The 21,011-nt window shown below is 32.5% G+C and overlaps 1 protein-coding gene across 1 annotated transcript; it reads left to right on the top strand.

The window, feature by feature from the left end:
- Positions 1–281: 281 nt before the first annotated feature.
- LOC127700061 (ataxin-7-like protein 1) lies at positions 282–18,877 on the top strand. Its single transcript, XM_052203528.1, has 11 exons — positions 282–405; positions 558–626; positions 2,740–2,844; positions 5,441–6,694; positions 7,165–7,244; positions 7,957–8,252; positions 9,119–9,257; positions 11,407–11,540; positions 13,335–14,196; positions 14,633–14,693; positions 18,259–18,877. The coding sequence occupies exons 1-11, from the start codon at positions 318–320 to the stop codon at positions 18,606–18,608; spliced, it is 3,438 nt and encodes a 1,145-aa protein (XP_052059488.1). The 5' UTR covers positions 282–317; the 3' UTR covers positions 18,609–18,877.
- The last annotated feature ends 2,134 nt before the right edge of the window (positions 18,878–21,011 follow it).

Raw genomic sequence — 21,011 nt, 5'->3', positions numbered from 1 at the left:
GTTATTAGCATTTTCATTTAGTCCTGTCATTCTCGATATTGGTCCTGTCATTGTCATCGTAGGTCAGGTCACGTTTTCGCAAGCTTTTGAAAAAAAATATAATTTTTTCTTTTTAAATTTATATATTAAATGATGAAATCTTATTATATGTGAAATTTGAAATTAATCCTATGAAAAATAAAAAAGTTATTAGCATTTTTCATTTGGTCCTGTCATTCGGTCCTGTCATTCGGTCCAGTCATTAGTGTAACCCTCTTTGACGTCACAAAACATCGGAGGTTTTCGGGCTGGCAGAAAGCAACAAGAAAAACTGCAAAATGGCGACCCTGGACAGTAGTCCGTCGCATTTTGCGGGCCAACCATGGTCCGAATGGGCCAATACTGTGCCTTCCCCACCTTATAGTGGTGAGAATAGAATATCATCGTTTGAATGATTCATATATTGTCCATTAGCTATAGCATATTTCTGAATGTTCAAAACTTTTCCATAGGCAGTGTATTCTCTACTTTCAAAATTTCCCTGACAAATGTCAAAATAAATTCTTATATATTTTCAGATTCAGGTGGTGAAAGCACTGAATCTAAAGCTACTGACGACAGTGATAGTATGAAACTGAATGTTGAAGGTAATAACATTGGTCACAAAAGATGGTCAAACTTACTTTATACACATGGACTGGAACGTGTAGTTTGACATGGAGATTCGTTTATGAATCTTTTATATGTAGTTCAATCCCAATTTTAAATAAAAAAGATCAGAATAAACAAAAAAAGATGACACATCTTGTTTTAGATGTGCTTTTCACATTGGTTACAATCTAGCAAAAGATGACACAATTGGTTTTGACTTTTAATTTTGGAGCCTGTTCATGTATTGTTTCTTATTTATTCACCATTGATTTATATACTTTTGTTTCTAAAATTCTTTGTAGCTGTCAAGCTTACAAGTTCTTTCAAAGGGGCTAAAGTAGTAATTTTGTTGTTTCTGGTACTAAGCATGCCAAGATAATACATTTTACTGTCATTCTTTAACACTGCAAGAATAATATGAAAAAAAAACAAAACCAAAGTTATGCACTTTTAAAGGGATAGTAGCTACGATTTTGACAAAATTATGACCAAGTTTTAAAGCTGCTAAAATCGAAGATATGTACTTTAAATTAACAATAAGATTGGTGGAATGTTTATATAAACATGATAAAGTACAGAAGTGTTAATAATTGATTATTAATATCGTGTAGCGTGCCTTTTCATCTCATTAATTATGCATCGGGTTTACTTCCCGAACTTTGCAGACACAGCGAGTGAGATGACCAAGATATAAATAAATATGAACATGTGCTTTTGTTTTCTTACGTATTTGACAATTTCTTTAGATTAAATGTACATATTTGAAACCATTTATCAAATTATGTATACAACAAAATATACCAAATGCCTGCATATTATTCGAACCCAAGGTTCTCCAACAATGGCGATATTATACACTTGTTTTATATTTGTATGACAAAACAATGCCGATAACGTATACACGTGTTTGTGAATTGAATTGGGGCCTTCATGCAGGGTACACCGGAAGAATAATATTAAATTGTAAGAAGTTGATTTAAATGTCTTCTAAATGTGAAATCATCTTAAATTTATAAAGATATTTTGGACAATAATGATTTGAACAGGTTGCGATTTATTTTCATGTGATCTGGATTCGAAAAGTTCAGAAATGTTTTTTACATTTCGCAAACCGTCGTAATGTCGACTGCTTATATAATGACTTTTTCTGCGTGACGGGTGTTTGTAAATGATTCTAATGACTGATCTCATCGCCGTTATTTATTTTCAATTTACAATAACTTGTCTGCACCTCTTTACTGTTTCTTTTTCTCGCAGAAACTGTAAACACACGTTTCATTTCCGCAATAACATTCCTCTGTTCGACATTTTCCCTTCGAGGGACAACTTGCGATTGCGCATTGGGAACTGCGGAGTTAAGGTCAACATAGGTCATATGAATAAGGGTTGGCTTAACATCGAATTTTTGTCTATAGACATGATAGACAAAAATTAAATTCAGGTGTAAAACGTTGAAAAGCTTCTAAATGCTAATTGGAAAGTAAACAGTGATGGTTTTATTCATTCTAAATAAACCTTTTGTACAAAATCCGGCATATAGATTAGAAAAATAATTTTAATGAAAATCGTAGCTACTATCTGTTTAAATCTATATACATGCTTTTTCTTTTTTGTTTGTTTCCCTTTCAAAGAAAAATAAAAAAATCACCTGTTTTATCTCAACTTTAGTTTTCAATCCAAATTTACAGTACACATCCATGTGCTTCTAATTCGAATTCCATTGATATGTCAACCATTTTTGCTTAATAATGGTCAGTTTTATCCTCTGAATAAGTCAGCAGAGAAAGTAATTGTAGTCAACTTGAACAACTCAAAACTCTATTTCTTGAGAAAAAAAAATTTGAGCAAGACAGTAGAATGTATTGGATGTCAAACATATGGTTGGTTAAGAGGAAGAAACAGATATTTATTTTAAAATTTTGTCTTTTGGAAAATTTACTGAAATTTCTCAGTATCTGTAATTGTTGTATAAGGTTTATACAGAATTTCATATAATTAATTTATTTTCACAGATACATGTAGTGCATTGTTTGGTCAATGGAGTATGTAGTCCACAAGATGACATATCTTTTCCATTGCTTTTTATAAAGTTTGTTTTCTTTCTTACAGATAGTGCATTGTTTGGAGTGTGTCCTTCACAGGATGAGTTTTTTCTTGTGCAGTGCGAGAAGTGTAATAAAGTATTAAAGCCACAAGCGCTTAACATACATCTTCGTAAGTAAAGTTCACCTTTTGAGTCTGTTGGTTATTCAAAGTTAAATTGCTCCTGTGGTTAGACCACCGTCACAATATGTTATTGAGAGTATATCAAGCATCAAGAATATAACCAGTTAATCACTAATACATCTTCGATGTTCAATCTAGTGTGTCTAGGTAGTTTGGAGATGATACTTGACTTTCCTTTTCACCACAACTAGAGCATTTAGCTTTCATGGAAAAAAAAACTACATAGTCATGGTCAAAATCTTAGTTCAACTTGTGTATCAAATGCATATAAATTTCAAAGAAAAATCTACTGATCAGTTATTGTCTGGCCTGATACAAAAGTCTCAGAATTGGAGGCATAAGAATGCTCATCTTGTTGCGATTTCAAAACTATTTTTATAAAGCTTTATATTTCAAGAGGTAAAAAACCTGGGCCCTCAGTCATAAAACTTTACTCAGTACTCGGAGTACAAAATTTGTGCTCGAAACACCAAATCCAGTATTTTGATTGGTTGATTTCTGCGTCTGGGTACAATTATCGTGCTTGAAAGTTTTATGACCGCAAGGCCAGAATCCTTCATAATTTGTAAACAGATGCCTTATGTTCCAAATGTTCTGTATGTTAGTTATATTTGTCCATTGGCCTTATTTGCATGATTTATTGAATGCTTCAAAAACTAGTTTTTTATACAATTTTCGCGGTTGTATAATGTTATGACGTTGTCAGCGTTGGAACACATTTGGTTTCCAGACAATAACTTTTGTATAAGTGTATGGGTCTCTATGTAAATGTACCACAAGGTTCCATACCACTATAGGAAGGTTGGGATTTAATTTTGGGGGTTATTGTACGAACTGTTTAGGAAAAAGGGGCCAAAAAACAAGCATTCTCTTGTTTCAGGACAATAACTTGAGTATAAGTCTATGAATCTCTTAGTCTATGAAATTGTACCACAAGGTTTCATACCAAAAAAAAGGAAGGTTGCGATTGATTTTGGGGGTTATGGCCCTAAAAATAGGAAAAAGGGGCCAAAAACAATGCTTTTCTTATACAGGTATAAGTTGATTATTTCTTGACCAATTTCAATGTGGGTTAATTCAAAGTCTTGAATTCTTGAGTTTTTTTTTGTATGGTAAATCTAACCGTGTATATAGATTTAGGGTCCTCTGATATGTTGAATTTAATTGTGTAGTTCGATTATTAATTTTTGGGGTCCGTTTTCTAATTGGACCACAATAAGGTCCAAAGGGTCCAAAATTAAACTTTGTTTGATTTCAATAAAAAAATAATTCTTTAGGTTCTTTGATATACTGAATCTAACCGTGTATTTAGATTTTTGATTTTAGGCCTGGTTTTCAAATTGGTCCACATAAAGATCCAAAGGGTCTACAGAATTAAATTAAGTTTGATTTTTTTAAAAAAATAAATTTGAAGGGTTCTTTGATCTGCTGAATCTACCCATGTATTTATAATTTTGATTTTGGGCCCAGTTTTCACGATGGTCGAAATCAGGGTCCAAAATTAAACTTTGTTTGATTTCAAAAAAAATTGAAGATATGGGGTTCTTTGATATGCTGCATCTAACTGTGTATTTAGATTTTGGGCCCTGTAAGCAACTGGGTCCACATTGAGGTCCAAAGGGTCCAAGATTAAACTTTGTTTGATTTCATCAAAAATTAAATTCTTGTGGTTCTATGATATGCTGAATCTAACCATGTATTTAGATTTTGGATATTGAACCATAGTAGGTAAATGTCCAATTTCAAATTTTTATTTTCTTAGACCATCATAACCACATTCATTCTGTGTCAGAAACCTATGCTATGTCAAATATTAAATCACAATCCACATTCAGAGCTGTATGGCACAATTAATAGAAATAGTTAGTAGATTCATAGTTAAAAATAGATATAACATCAAATTCTAAATTTAGAAATTATATATAAATCTTGAAAAATTATTACAGGTAAGTTTTATAAATTTTGTAAAGACATTGTATTAATGGTGAATGATATTTTGGAAATTGGTTTTTTTTTTGTAAATTTTTGAAGAACTTTGTTATTCTGTATAAATTAATTTTCAGAATGCTGTATATATATATTTTTTGTAGTGAACCCCTTTAAAAACTCACCTAATATTGACCATTATTGAATTGATAAATTAAATACTTGATGTATTTGGATAAGCTGAATCTAACTGTGTATTTATATTTTGGATATTAAACCATGATTGGTAAAAGTATAACGTCAATTTTTTTAGTTCTTTGGCCAAATTTATTCTGTGTCAGAAACCTATGCTGTGTCAAATGTTTAATCACAATCCAAATTCAGAGCTGTATCAAGCATGAATGTAGTCACCATACTTTCCACAACTGTTCAGTGTCCAACCTCTGTTGTCATATCAAGCTGAGCCCCACGGAACATTTTATTTTCTCTAGCATTTTTCTGTTATTAACAGTTTGCTTAGGAATGCAGGTCTGTGAAATACCTTTTACCATCTTACTTAAAAAAACAGCTCTGTTTGCATATTTCATTTGTTTACGTTTGATGTTTATTTTTTACATGTAGTCATGATTGATTTGAAGTTTCATATTTCATTTTTCAGGTAACAGACACTGTGAAACAAGTGCAATGTCTGGACAGACAAAAGCAAAGACTTTACCTCCAAATTGCTCACTAAAGGCCTCACCAGCAAAGTCTGGCTCAGTGAAAAAAGGATTGTCTGTTCCAACCAAAGCCAGTATGAAAGAAATACCTCCATCTATAAGTAATGCAAGGAAATTGGGAGCTGAACTTAATGCAAGACTCAAAGGACCAGAAAAGAGCAAACGCAATCATACAATGCCAGTAGTCAAAGTAGAAAGAATGAATGTGAACAAAATGGATGTTAAAAAAGTGACCCCATCTAAGGTGGCTAAAGATGTTTCACCATTAACTAATGGGAATTCAGTTTGTGAACAAAAAATGAGAAAAGCACTAACACCATCTCCTCCCAAAACAGAGTTATCTGCTAAAATCACCAAGTCTGAAAATCTAAACCCCCCACTATTAACTGCAATAACGACAGTCACAACGAAAACGAAAACTGTGCCTCCAAATTTCAAGTCAACTTTTACTTCAAGACCAATATCTCCTCCAAAGTCAACTACACATGTATTGTTTTTGACAAATACAACTCCCTCTGTTTCTATAGCAACACCCACATTGACAACAGCCACAACCACATGTGTTACTACCACCATGACAACTACTCATTTGGCACCACAAGTGTCTGCAACAATCAATTTCAGTAATATGAGCTTTGGAAAGCCATGTAAAACTGATCTTGATATAAAGAATCTTCAGAACTTAGAGGCAGATGATGAGGATCATGACTATGACAGAGAACTGATCAAAGATCTAGATCTAAATCCAGTCAAAATAGAAGATAGAAGTTCTGATGAGGGGTATTCATCTAGTCTTTACAGTGTTAGTGATACTTGCTTGAAAAACAATTTTCAGAGGGCTGCCCTTTTGAAGGGACAGAAATTGTCTAGCTTAAGTGATACAAAATTACCTAGTATTAGTGCTGCAAATGTTGTAAATAGGACTAAAACGAATGTTGAAAATTCAAGTTTGAAAAGTCACTTATTAAGTGATAGAAAGCCAATCAACATGAACAGTCGCAGTGTTACTAGTCTTAATAGTTTTAGTAATACAAGTCTTAATAGTTATAGTAGTACAAGTTTAAACAGTTTTAGTGGTCACAGTTTAAACAGCAGTGTTAGCAGTAGTACCAGTATTGGCAGTGCAAGTGGCAGCAGCAAGAAAAAGTACCCTCGATCAACTGTGAAGTCTGATAAATGTATACCATGTAAAGGTACAAAGTCATATTTAAAATCTTGTATCTATCGTGTAGACTCAATGGGATTGGGTACCAGTTTTCATAAAGTTTGTGTACACGTTTAAAGTTCTTTTATTTCCAGTTATGGACTCCTATAAAGGGAAACAATGACAACAATACACAATACATTCATATATTCATAACACATAATGAAATTGACAACAAAGTTATAAAATGGATAATATTATCTCATAATTTAATTATATATTGGATCATTTGTGATGGCACAACATAATAAGTTCTTTAAATACATTCTTTTCAACAATTATAACTTGATATTACTGCCATGCCAGAGGCCCAGAATATAGTCGCACCAAAACAATGATTTTTACAAATACAAATATTCAACAGCTTTAATCATATTGATAGAAATATAAACTGAAAGTAAGGTTCAGTTGAGTTGAAAAACAAACATATTTTTTTAATGTGTTTTTTTTTTTTTTCAGATCGAGAATATGATCCAAATAAACACTGTGGTGTGAATGGAGAAGATAGTAAACCCTGTACAAGGTCACTCACCTGCAAGGTACATTAAACTATTTATATTATTGGACAGGTCTGAAAACTTGGCTTGCTTTTCCAAATCAAGTTAAAAACTCTGATAGATACAGCTTAACTGTAATTTTTTTTGTACATTAATCGTTTTTCAAGGTGAAATTTAAACTCCACAGACGACACTTAAGTATTGTATTTATTCAACGGGACAGTTCACCTTCCAAGAAATTGAATACCATAACCAACATTAACTGCTTCTTATGAAAGGTTTATTTCCTTGGCAAAAAATGTTCAGTTATGTTGTATGTTTAATATAAATGAAAGAGAATAGGGTAGATGTACCGAAGAATATTCCAGAGAAATCTGCAAGGTTTAACATTATCAAATATAAGCACACCTTAATAGGGAGAACTGAAGAAGATTCATAAAATATTAATTTGTTAGTAAAACAGATTATATTAGATCTGAAAATTTAAAGCAAATGCAAAATAAGTAATAAAAAACCCAAACATATCAACACAAGACACTCGACATCTGATTCCAGGCTTCAGACTGATCATGCTGATAAAAGAATTGAATGCTGTGTTTTTAAAAAAATTTAAGAAATAAACGCAAGTGACACTCACAGTTTAAGCAAGAAGCACTTCTGCACTTTATGCAAAATGTAATGGTCACTTGCTTCATTTTGTATTAATTGAAGGAAAAAAACAGGATTCATTTCTAATTGAAAATTCTGTTTTCAGACACATGCTATTTCAAAGAGAAGACAAGTTGCTGGAAGAAGGAAACCTTTTGATGAGTTACTGAAAGAGCATAGAGCTGCTAAAGAACTGTTGCTTAAACAGAAAGAAGAGATGAAACAAGCTGCTGCTTTAGGTCTGACTGGAGCATCAGCATTGCAAGCTGGTACCCCTACAGTCCCAGATTTACCCATTAAACACAATCAGATTAAGGTAGAAAAGGAGAATACTTCTGGACATATGGACTCACATATTCCCATTTTCAAGCCAGTTAAACCTAACAGTTTACATTCTCATAGGTAAGTTTAGTATTATGATCCTTTGATAGTCCGGTTTTTGCAAAGATTTGGTACTGTGAGATTTTCAGGCTTTTATTTGTCATTGTGTTAACTAAAATATGACAAATAGTTTATTACCTTGGTTATAATGTTAAAATGTTAATTTATGTTTCTCTTTTGACCTTCTGTAAAAAAAATCATATTCAGTGTCATAAAAATTTTATTGTTGTCTCCAGCTAAATCTCATGTAAAAAAGAAAAATCAAGTCACAAATTAGTTGTCACAAATTAGTTTTCTAACTTTGTATATCAAGATGGCAGAACAAATTGTGATGTTTACAGCAGATTTCATTGAGTGTGTAGGGAAAGGTAGAATCCTTGGTTAGCTTGCTTGTTAGCTGAACCGTGAAGTCATTATTAGGTAAGGTATATTACCCTCCTTTCGAAGTAGTCTAGTCTTACAGACAGATAAATTGGTTATCTGTCGGACAAGTCTACTCTTAAAGGAGGGTAGTTTACCTAACCTAATAATGACTTCACGGTTCAGCTAACAAGCAAGCTAACCAAGGATTCTACCTTTCCCTACACACTCAATGAAATCTGCTGTAACTCATTCTTTTCAAATGAGTGGTTTCTCCTATCATATTGCTTTACAACAGTATCATCTTGCATTAAACTTGAGTATCACAATTGTGAATTGAAGATATAGCATGAAGAACATTATCTTCCTGACTTGTTGCCTCAGTGTCCCTTAATTGTAAAATGCTGTAAAATCTGGCATTTTATGTCTTCATAAGAGCATAACAACTGTACCATTTTGTAAAAAATAATTGATTTGAGTTATTGATATTAATTCAGGTTTATGTAGGATGTATGATTCATTTTCAGATCAAGTTTGTCTAGTTTACATTCATTTTCCACTCCAAGTCCTAGAGATGATTTGAAACCTCCAGATTTCCCGGACAGAGTAGAGGATGATGATGTTCAGGAGAGTATATATCTACCGTATCATCCAAGACCTGCTGCTGTGAGTATTACTATACCATGAACAACAGTGTTCTCCCCTGAAATTTTGAAGGCGCAAAGATATGTAGGGTGTGACCTTTTTTTTTATGTCCCTGCCGTAGCGGAGGGGGCATTAAGTTTTACCCTTGTCCGTCTGTACGTACGTAGTCCCAAAATGTGTTTCTGTACTCTAACTTAAGTTAGCCTCAACCAAATGTTATGAAACTTATACACAATGCTTATTACCACAAAAATACAGATCTAGTTTGAATTTTGGTGGCGTCGCTTTTACTGTTCTAGAGTTATGCCCCTTTACAAATGGAAAAATTGCTGAATTTTTTCGTTTCCGTTCTCTAACTTAAGTTTGCATCAACCAAATTTTATGAAACTTATACACAATACTTATTTTCACAAAACTCAGATCAAGTACAAATTTGGGTAGCGTCACTTTTACCATTCTTCAGTTATGTCCCTTTATAACTTTATATGATATGCAAGCGGGTGCAACATCTGTGTCCCATGGACACATTCCCGATTTATTTTAGAACTATTGTGAGGCGAAACAATTCTTCAGAAATACAGTATGAATTTAAAAGTTTTATGACAGACAAGAACACTATTTATGAGTTATCATAAAATAACATATAATCATTTTACACACATTTAAAACATATTGGTCATATTGATATCACAGTCCATTTACTGTGGATTCATTATTATTCGTTGGATACCAATTTTTGTGGATTTCGTTGATACAGGTGAACCACGAAATTAAATGTTCAACGAATGACAAATTGTCCATCAGCTTGTATGCAAACTTCGGCAAAACCACGAAATTAAATATCCACGAATATGTAAGTTTTCCTTAATCCAAGAAAATTGGTACCCACGAAAATAAATGAATCCACAGTATAGAGTTATAATTCAATTTAAGAGTCCAAATTTAGTAATTTAAAAAGAATATTATCCTGTTCTTTTGAGCCTTACAGTGCTAAACAGCTTTAGATATGTCCATGTCTGGTGCATCTGCTCCTTCTAAAGATATTGTGTTATGAAGCAGTTTGTAACTTTTGGAATACAAATTTTTAAAACAAAAGAATTAAAATGAACAGCTGCCCAATTTCTGCAATTGACATTTCAAGATTGTTTCCGTGTTTATTTGTCACGATCCTTTCTTTGGCAGGTAGAATCCTGACAAATTCTTCAAAGTAAAGTCTCACAAAATTATTTACCAGTGACATTATACATATGTTTCTGCATTTCTGTACCTAACTATTGACATCGAGTTGGTTATTGTCATAGTTTTCCTGTGCAAGGACCAAAAATAGAAACAACTGATTTATTTTTTTTTTAAACATGAAAAAGACGATTTTTTTTTGCTAAAACAAAATTTCTTATTCTGACTCTAATAATTGATTCACATTATGATTTTATCATAAATATTTGTTTGCTCTACTTTTTTTTTTTATGTGAAACAACTTCCATTCATAAATATTTGTAGTTCTGTATTGCAAAGTTACCAAGTGTTTTTATCATGTCCATTGGTCGTATTAAAATATATTTATATTATTCACCAATGAGAAAATTCTATATTTATTTCTGCAATTACTCGGGGAAAGCCATGCATAAAAGTGTTTTTTATTTGTATTTTGATCTTTTCCCTTAATCGAAGTTAAAACCCTGAAAAACTGAAATGGTGTTCAAGAAAAACATTTTATCTATTCAATGATAATCTATGCAATTACACCCTGTGATATGGCAAATACAAGTAAAGGATAGACTGGAGTTGATCAAATAAAAAGTTGTCAACAATTCATAATCAAATAAGAAAATCAACAGGCTGCAGGTTTATCTTTTAAGGAACTGTGTGCCATTGTAAGCGCTGAGGCTACAACAAACATATTTTAAAGGTGCTGTGGGACCTCAGAGTCATAGCGGCCTGGGGAGAACACTGAACATTGTTTAGGTATAAAGAGTTTTGTGCAAATGTTTTTTCCACACAGAAGGAATTTTTTTTTCAGCTTTCACATTTGAGCTTACTTTTTCTATGATATGACCCATGATGAAACTAAAAATAAAGCAATTAGATGTATACATTTAGATGCTTTAAGCCAAAAGATATCTTCTTCAATCTTCATCTTCGTTCTATAATCTCTGCTTTCTTTTTTTAGATGTGTACATTTGGTGCTAGATCTCATAGTAATAATGGAGGAAAAAGGTGTTACACATTCAGTAGAAGGACAGACATGTTTCGTGTTGCATTCCTTAGTGCTCTGGAGAAACATCTCAATCCTCCTCCTTCCAAGTAAGTAACAAAACAGAAAAAAAATATACATTTGGTGTCCTTAATTTAAATGTATTGCTTTGTAGATTTGACCTGATTCAGTGCCCTCAATTCTAATGTATTGCTTTATAGATGTGACCTGATTGAGATGGCTTAAACAGCTACTCAATTTAAGAATGTTCTATTTCGGAAAGGATAGACTTGTTGAAATTGTGAAACTGATTCCTAATCTACTGGTAGATTGAAATATTTTTCAAAGTTTAGTTTAACATATGTGAGAAAGTTGTTTTGTTCTCCTTATATTATATAGAGCATGGTTATTTATGAAACCTAAAAATTTTGTTTATGCCCCCGCCGTAGCGGTGGGGGCATTAAGTTTTCCGTCTGTACGTATGTACGTCCCAAAATTGGTTTCCCTTCTCTAACTTAAGTTTGCCTCAACCAAATGTTATCAAACTTATACACAATGCTTATTACCACAAAACACAGATCAAGTTTGAATTTTGGTGGCGTCACTTTAACCGTTCTAGAGTTATGCCCCTTTATAATGGAAAAATTGCAATTTTTTTATTTTCTTCTAAATATCAAGTAATTTTTAAAATTGGAGTTATCTTCCTTTGTCCATGACTATAGTTGAATCAACTACAAAATCAATGCTTTATGCAATGCAATTTTTAATTTTGACTTCCACTGATTAAACACAGATCAAGTTGAATTTGGGTAGTGTCACTTTAACCATTATTGAGTAAATGCTCCTTTATAAATCGAAAGATTGCAAAATTTTTAGTTTCCATTCTGTAACTTAAGTTTGCCCCAACCAAACATTATGAAACCTATACACAATATTCATTACCTCAAAACTAAGATCAAGTACAAACTTTTTGTTTCCGTTTTCTTACTTTAGTTTGCCTCAACCAAATGTTATGAAACTTAAACACAATGCTTATTACTACATAATACAGATTAAGTATGAAATTTGGTGGCGACACTTTTACCATTCTTGAGTTATGTCCCTTTATAAACTTAAAAATTGCTGAATTTTTCGTTTCCATTCTCTAACTTTAGTTTGTCTCAACCATATGTTATAAAACTTATACACAACAGTTCTAGAGTCATGCGTGTTTACAAATAGAAAAATTGCTGAATTTTTAGTTTCTGTTCTCTACTCTTGTTAGCCTCAACCAAATGTTATGAAACTTATACACAATGCTTATTACTACATAATACAGATAAAGTACGAAATTTGGTGGGGACACTTTTACCATTCTTGAGTTATGTCCCTTTATAAACATAAAAATTGCTGAATTTTTCGTTTCCTTTCTGTAACTTTAGTTTGTCTCAACCAAATGTTATAAAACTTTTGTTTCTGTTCTCTACTTAAGTTAGGTTCAACCAAATGTTATGAGACTTGCACACAATGCTTCTTACCACAAAACTCAGATCAAGTTCAAATTTGGGTAGCGTCACCTTTACCGTTCTTCAGTTATGTCCCTTTATAACTATATGATATGCAAGCGAGGGCATCATCTGTGTCCACATGTGGACGCTATCCACATTTATTTCAAATTATGGAGCAAAATTCATGAGACAATTGTCCAAGCTTATACAAATAATAGAACAGAATGAGATAATATTTTTCAAAAATGATTTTTAAATTATTCGTCCTCCAGACTAGACTAATACATGTCAAAATATGAAAGGAATTTATGAAATTTTGCTGATTACACCTACCTATGACCATCATTAGATAATACAATTGGGATAGCTAACAAAAAACCTATATATTGTCATACAGTTTAACAATTTATGTTACAGGAAAAGATGTGTTGAATCAAATCTACCTAAGGATACTCAGGTTTCAATGAATGCCAAGGATCCCTATGATTTTCAAACAACATTACCGGTAGATGCTTCTGGGTTCCCACAAGTGCAGCATTTTAACACAGTATTAAATACTATGGACAATTCTAGTACTAAACACAAGTCACGGTCATCGAGTGGTAGCAAACATAATAAACAGAAGGATAACTCTGGTTCAAAAAGCCCCGGACATGCAACAAATAGTGCTATAATTAATGCCATTGGAAATAGTGCCAAACGTAAACGCAGCAGCAGCGGAATATTAACTTCTTCAGCAACACTACCAAACAGTGTTCAAACTGTATCCTCAAATTCAACGATGCACACAGTTAGTGCTCCCACTTTTATGGGAAATATCACAATCAATAGTCAGACCAACACCCCGTTAATTGCAATACCCAATGTGAATCTTTCAAGTACAACTCTAAGTCATTTGAACAATGCCAAACAACCAAAGAACAATCAGTTGTTTAAGGATATTGGACTTGTCCTCACAGGACTAGATGGATCAATAGTGAATGGTCAATATCTTAATCTCACTGCCGCCCCACAGACTATTGACGATAAAATGTTGCAACAACACAACATTGTCAATAAAAACAAGATTATGAACCTTGAGCAGTTGAAAAATTTGCAAAAGAGTAATTTAATACCAGTGACTCAGTTCTTTGTGGATGGTGGTGGTGTTCAGCCTGGGACAACCGTTCTGGCCCCTGTTACCTTTGCGCCCATGTCGAACAGTTCAGTAGTTTCAATAGCAAGCAATGTCTCACAACCTCAGACCACACCTATTTTAGCTTCACATACACTTAAACCAGTAAGTATACAATTTAATAAGTAGCAAACATTAATTGCTTTGTCAGCATTTTCTAACTATGTAAAAATGAAATATATAACGCAATCATAGGTTTGAACGTTGTTTTCAATTTAGACTTGTATATATATATGTTTCTGGGAGTATTGCCTGGGTAATACTTTGCCAACCCTGTAGCGCAATAAGCATTTGTAATGCAAAATTTTATTTTCTGAGTATTTAAACAAAGATCATAAAGATTATAAGAAAAAAATTTTTGGAATAAATACATTTGTATTCCTTGCAATATCAGAAATTGTATTTTTAAACGATATAATACTAGCAATGACTAGTATTGAAATACATTGTTGTTGATATATATACAGTGTATTCAAACCTTGTCTTTTCCTTTTTCAAACCTGATAGATTAAACCTAACAAGAGAACATTTTTAATTTCAGGGAGCTGTTAGCAGTCATGTAGCATTAACATCTGTCCCAAATGGTGTTTTATCATCCACAGGTATGCAAACATGTCTCCTTTGACCTTTTCCCATAAAAATGTATTATGCTAATGTGAAATTTCCATTTGCCTTACATCAGAGAAGTAAAAAAATGTATTTTACTAGTTTAAAAAGAATAATTTTGAGGTCAGGCCATATTCTTACCTAGTTCATCAGATCCTCTGATGTAAAAGGTTGACAAGAAATGTTTTCTTTTAACATGTTTAAACCTCATCCTAACCTAGATTTATTTAGATAAGGATTAGATCAGCAGTACAAGATCTAAAATAATAGCAAAACAACTGAAAGTATTCATTTGATCAATATACATGATATAATACTGTAAATTCAGAAATTATTGCGTGCATTTATTATTGCGATTTTGTCATTTTAGAATAAAATGCGATTTAAATTTTTGCGATATTGAGAAAAATCCTGTTTAATTCATATACAAAATTTCAAAATGCGAGTTCAAATTATTGCGATTATAACCCTGTCGCATTTTTCGCAATTATAAAAACATCGCAATAATTTCTGAATTTACAGTAGTTATTATGCTTAAATGAAGATTTTTGACAATTTTTTCTGTTTTTGCTGATCTCGAAAACAATATTAGATGGACAAAAATCTGTCAACAGCACAAATGATCAGCAATACAAGATTTTTTAAAAAATGCCAATATGACTCAAATCATTTACTGGCTCCTTATGGGAGGTTTTGTCCTGATATGTTAATTTGTTTTTGCTTGTTAAAAAGACGGACAGAAACTGTATTAAATAACAAAAATGATCAGCAAAACAAGATTTTAAAAAAGATGCTGGTATTGCAGCATTGATTGACTCCATAAAAGAGTTATTGCACTTTACAGATGATGTTTTCTGAAATTTCAATGTAATGAATATTATCTTAAACAGAAATGGATATATATATAGTAACTGTTAAAACTTATACTGAAGCATTCAAATTAAGTTCTACAAATCATTTCATTGGTCTTTCATGAAGTGGAAAGCATGTGAATGAATAATATCATTTAGTTCCCTTAATTTAACCTGAATGCCATCAAAAAGCTGTAGAAAAAAACAACCCCAATTTTTCTCAAGTGAGTAGTTCAGGCAGTCTGTGGTTGTGTCGCCTGTGATGAAAGTCGCAGTATGCGAGACAGGTATTACTATCCTGCGGCGATGGCGTAAACTATTTGTATAAAGATTTATATTTTAGAAGGTAGAAGACCTGGATGCTTCACATCTTGTATGCAGATACCTTATGTTACGAAGTTTCCCTCAATCATATGTCCATTGTCCTTGACCTCATTTTCATGGTTCAGCGACTACTTGAAAAAAAAATTTTGAGTTTTTTTGTCATGTGAATTTCTCACTTGTTATGAGTAATAGGATAACTACCTGACCTCGACCTCATTTCATGGATTAAAGTTACATGATTCAGTCTGTTTCTCAAATACTATAAGCAATAGGTCAATTATATTTGGTGTATGGAATGATTGTAATGGGTACATATCAGTCTGGCAGGTTTCATCTGACCTTGACCTCATTTTCATGGTTCAATGGTCAATGTTACTTTTTTGTGTTTTTTCTGTTTTTCAAGTGCTATAAGCAGTGGGTCAATTATATTTGTTGTATGGAATGATTGTAAGGTGTACATGTCTATCTAACAGGTATCACCTGACCTTGACCTCATTTTCATGGTTCATTGGTCAATTTTAAGTTTTTGTGTTTTTATGCCCCACCTATAATAGTAGAGGTGCATTATGTTTTTCGGTTTGTGCTTCTGTTTGTCTGTCCCGCTTCAGGTTAAAAGTTTTTGGTCAATTTAGTTTTTGATGGTCCATGAATTGATTATAAGGTGTACATGTCTGCCTTGCAGGTATCATTTGACCTTGACCTCACTTTTGTGGTTCAATTTTCAATGTTAAGTTTTTATACGACCGCAAAAAATTTTGCAGTCATATATTGGTATCAAGCGTCAGCGTCGTCCGAAAGACAGTTGGTTTCAGGACAATAACTTTAGTATAATTAAATAGAAATCTATGAAATTTAAACACAAGGTTTATAACTGTAAAAGGAAGGTTGGGATTGATTTTGGAGGTTATGGTTTTAACAGTTTAGGAATAAGGGGCCATGATTTTAGCCATGATTATGTATGTCATTTTCTATTTTAAGACTTTTATGATGTATTTAAATGGGTAATTATGGTTGCAAACTCCATTGGAAATTTGAATTGAGATTATGACCATATCTTGAGGGAAAGAATTTTTTTGGGGGAAAAAGGGGGGGGGGGGGGGACTTGTGGGGTGTCAATTTTTTCTCATTTCAGATTTCAGAAATTTGAAAGAAAAATTCTTCAAATATTATTTGGGGGGGTCATTACGCAACAGCATAGTGTATTGCACAAAAGCAAAAAAAAAAGGCGGTGTAAATTTTTATTTTTTTTTTGTGAGGGGAGGGGGGTCAATTTGCAACAGCAAAGTGTATTGCACAAAAGCAAAAAATTTAATATAAATTCAAATCATATAACCAATTCTAAGTTCTTTGACTACAGTTATTCTGTGTCAGAAACCTTTTATGTGTCAAATATCTAATTACAATCCAAATTCAGACCTGTATCAAGCGCGAATATTGCCCCTACTGTTCAGGGTTGGACCTCTGCAGTCGTATCCAGCTGGGCTCGGCGAAGCAATTTATTTTTAATTACATTCTGAATCAGAAGTATCATATTTTGAAGGTAAAACAGAAATTTTTGCTCACTTATTCTTCTTTTTCACTGATAGAAAGAACAATATAGTAATAGAAATAAATTGGATGTGGTCTGAAATTGTTCAATTGTATTGGGATTAATAAAACTTGATTGCATACTGATATTGTAAGATGCTACAGAACCAGAAAATACTCACATTTTATCTAATATTTATCAGTAGTAGTACACAATAAACATGACAGAACAACTAGCTTTTGATATCAAAGTGGCAACATTGAAAGACCTATTGTTTCACATGATAACCTCACACAAGGATTTTAGAATGAGGCAGGTCCAAATATTTTTACCTTATGAAGAGTGCTTTGAAATGGCCTAAAATATCAAGATTTTGTAATGAATTTAAAATTTCTAAGAGACAAGACATTCAAAACTGACAAGTCAAAGAAACTGACAATTCCATGGCAAAAACAAAAGATGACAAGTAAACAAAACACTACATAGAAAACTAAAGACTGAACAACATGAATTGCATGTTGCATATATCTCAAAAAATGACCTCTTCAATTATCATGATTATCTTTGGTACAAGATAATGATTTTAAAAATCCCTTTTACAGAATGTTCACTTTGTATGAATTTTTTTTTCTCACTAAATTAGTAACCAACTGCTGTTACTTGACAAACTGGACAGGTACTTTCTGCTTATTATGTTTTAGCTCTAGTTGTCAACATACTTGGGTTAAGAATCAAGAAATCTACCAATCTGTGTAAACTGAAGTGTCAATCAAGTAAAGAATCAATTGACATTAGGAAGGCTTATTGTTTAAGTCTAACTTTGTTTGCTTTTAAAATTATATTTTCTTCTAATTTCAGACAAATCCAACCCTAGACCACAAGGTGTGGTGCATCATAAACCCAAGTCAATCCATCCTCAGCATGGCATTCTCACTAATGCTGTTATAGCCTCATCAAACAGTCAGCAGGTCTGTGGTGGACAGATCTTCACCACACAGCTTGCTCTTAAGCCATTGAATATTGCCAAGTCTGGTGCTCCTGGGGAACTGTCCATGCAGCCAGTGTCCTTGACATTCCCACTGACAGGTCTACGTGTACCGGGTCAGCAGCATTCGACACAGACTTTTTACATTACTAGTACCAACGATTCCCAGCAACACGACAACATTCAACAGCATCAAGTGTCTAACTCTCCATCATTGTCATAGCAAATGAATTTGTACTATTTATTTATTTATTGCACATATCTTGGGAGGGTTGAATGGAGACTGTATAGGAAAATTTCTGTATGAAAACATGCTCAATGACATGACATCATATTGTGATAGTTTTCAATATTGATCTAATATTTAGATTTGTCTTGAACAATGTGTAAAATGTACAGAAAATGTATTTATGTGTTTGCATTGTACATGTGTATAATACACATTCTATTATAAATGTCATATCAACTTAAAAATTCTAGAAATAATTTCTCAAATATTTAATGAATGACTGTTATTTATTTTGAATTTATTGAACCATAAAATTAATTTTTATACGACCGCAAAAAAATTTTGTGGTCGTATATTGGTATGACGTTGGCGTCGTCGTCGTCGTCGTCGTCGTCGTCGTCCGGCGTCGTCGTCGTCGTCCAGCGTCGTCGTCCGAATACATATTGGTTTTCGCACTCTAACTTTAGTTTAAGTGAATGGATCTTTTTGAAATTTGACCATAAGGTTAAATACCACAAAAGGAAGGTTGGGATTGATTTTGGGGGTTATGGTACCAACAGTTAAGGAATTAGGGGCCAAAAAGGGGCCAAAAATGAGCATTTTCTAGTTTCCAGACAATAACTGTGGAACGGTGTATGGATCTCTCTGAAATTATACTACAAGTTTCCATACCACAAAGGGATGGTTAGGATTTGCTTTGGGGGGTTATGGCTCAAACCGTTTAGGAATTAGGGGCAAAAAAGGGGGAAAAACAAGGTTGTCCTGGTTAATGGACAAATACTTTAGTACAAAACATAATTTAAAGCAGTGTAAGGGAGATAAATCAAATACATCATTGAAATTATCTCCCTTACACTGCTTTTAAATTATGTATAAAGTAATGGTTAATGAACAATAAAGATAATCTAAAACAGTGTAAGGGAGGTAATCCAAATACAACGTTTTGGTTACTTCCCTTACACTGCTTTTAAATTATGTTTAAAGAAATGCATATTTATAAAGGAAGACCAGTAAAAATATCTGCAAATGTTTTCATCTTTTTTTTTTACAAAAAAATCCATATGAAAGATTTGACACTATATTTTTATTAATTCTATTATAAAATAGATTAAGTTAGCACTATGGTAAATTTAAATGGGTAATTATGGTTGCCAACTCCATTGGAAATTTGAATTGAGATTATGACCATATCTTGAGGGAAAGAATTTTTTTTGGGGATAAAGGGGGGGGATAAAAAGAAATTGTGGGGGGCCAATTTTTTCTCATTTCAGATTTCAGAAATTAAAAAGAATTATTCTTCAAATATTATTTTTTTTTCAAATTTCAAATATTGAAAAATTTCAAGAAGTAATCTTTAATTGCACAGTATGGCGCATTAGATTTGTAAAATCTTTGATCACATTTATTTATTTGTTATGCCGAATCTAACAGTGTATTTAGATTTTTAATTTTGGGTCCAGTTTTCAAATTGGTCTACATTAATGTCCAAAGGGTCCAAAATTAAACTTTGTTTGATTTTAGCAAAAATTGAATATATGAGGTTCTTTGATATGCTGAATCTAAACATGTATTTAGATTTTTGATTTTTGGCCCAGTTTTCAAGTTGGTCCAAATTGGGGTCCAAAATTAAACTTTGTTTGATTTCAACAAAAATTGAATATATGGGGTTCTTTGATATGCTGAATCTAACCATGTATTTAGATTTTTTATTTGTGGACCCCGTTATCTAATTGGTTCATATTGAGGTCAAAAGGGTCCAAAATTAAACTTTGTTTGATTTCATCTAAAATTGAATTATTGGGGTTCTTTGATATTCCAAATCTAACCGTGTATTTAGGTTTTTAATTTTGGGTCCTGTTTTTTAAATTGGTCTACATTGAGGTCCAAAGGGTCCAAAATTAAACTTAGTTTGATTTTGACAAAAATTGAATTCTTGGGGTTCTTTGATTTGCTGAATCTAAACATGTGTTTAGATTTTTGATTATGGGCCCAGTTTTCAAGTTGGTCCAAGATAGGGTCCAGTATTTAAACTTTGTTTGATTTCAACAAAAATTGAATATATGGGGTTCTTTGATATGCTGAATCTAAACATGTATTTAGATTTTTGATTATGGGCCCAGTTTTCAAGTTGGTCCAAATTGGGGTCCAAAATTAAACTTTGTTTGATTTCAACAAAAATTGAATATATGAGGTTCTTTGATATGCTGAATCTAACCATGTATTTAGATTTTTTATTTGTAGGCCCCGCTATCAAATTGGTTTATATTGAGGTCAAAAGGGTCCAAAATTAAACTTTGTTTGATTTCATCGAAAATTGAATTATTGGGGTTCTTTGATATGCCAAATCTAACCGTGTTTTTAGATTTTTAATTTTGGGTCCCGTTTTTTAAATTGGTC

This window comes from Mytilus californianus, unplaced genomic scaffold (assembly GCF_021869535.1).
Source record: "Mytilus californianus isolate M0D057914Y unplaced genomic scaffold, xbMytCali1.0.p SCAF_47, whole genome shotgun sequence".
Taxonomy (NCBI): Eukaryota; Metazoa; Mollusca; class Bivalvia; order Mytilida; family Mytilidae; genus Mytilus; species Mytilus californianus.
The sequence above is the reverse complement of the archived record's forward strand: the minus strand, read 5'-3'. Positions and strand labels throughout refer to the sequence as shown.

Bases quoted from the DNA above. Each gene is read 5' to 3' on its own strand.
- LOC127700061 (XM_052203528.1), top strand. From the start codon at position 318: ATGGCGACCCTGGACAGTAGTCCGTCGCATTTTGCGGGCCAACCATGG. The intron at 406-557 runs GTGAGAATAGAA...ATATATTTTCAG, and splicing joins GCCTTCCCCACCTTATAGTG to ATTCAGGTGGTGAAAGCACT. The intron at 9,258-11,406 runs GTGAGTATTACT...TTCTTTTTTTAG, and splicing joins ATCATCCAAGACCTGCTGCT to ATGTGTACATTTGGTGCTAG.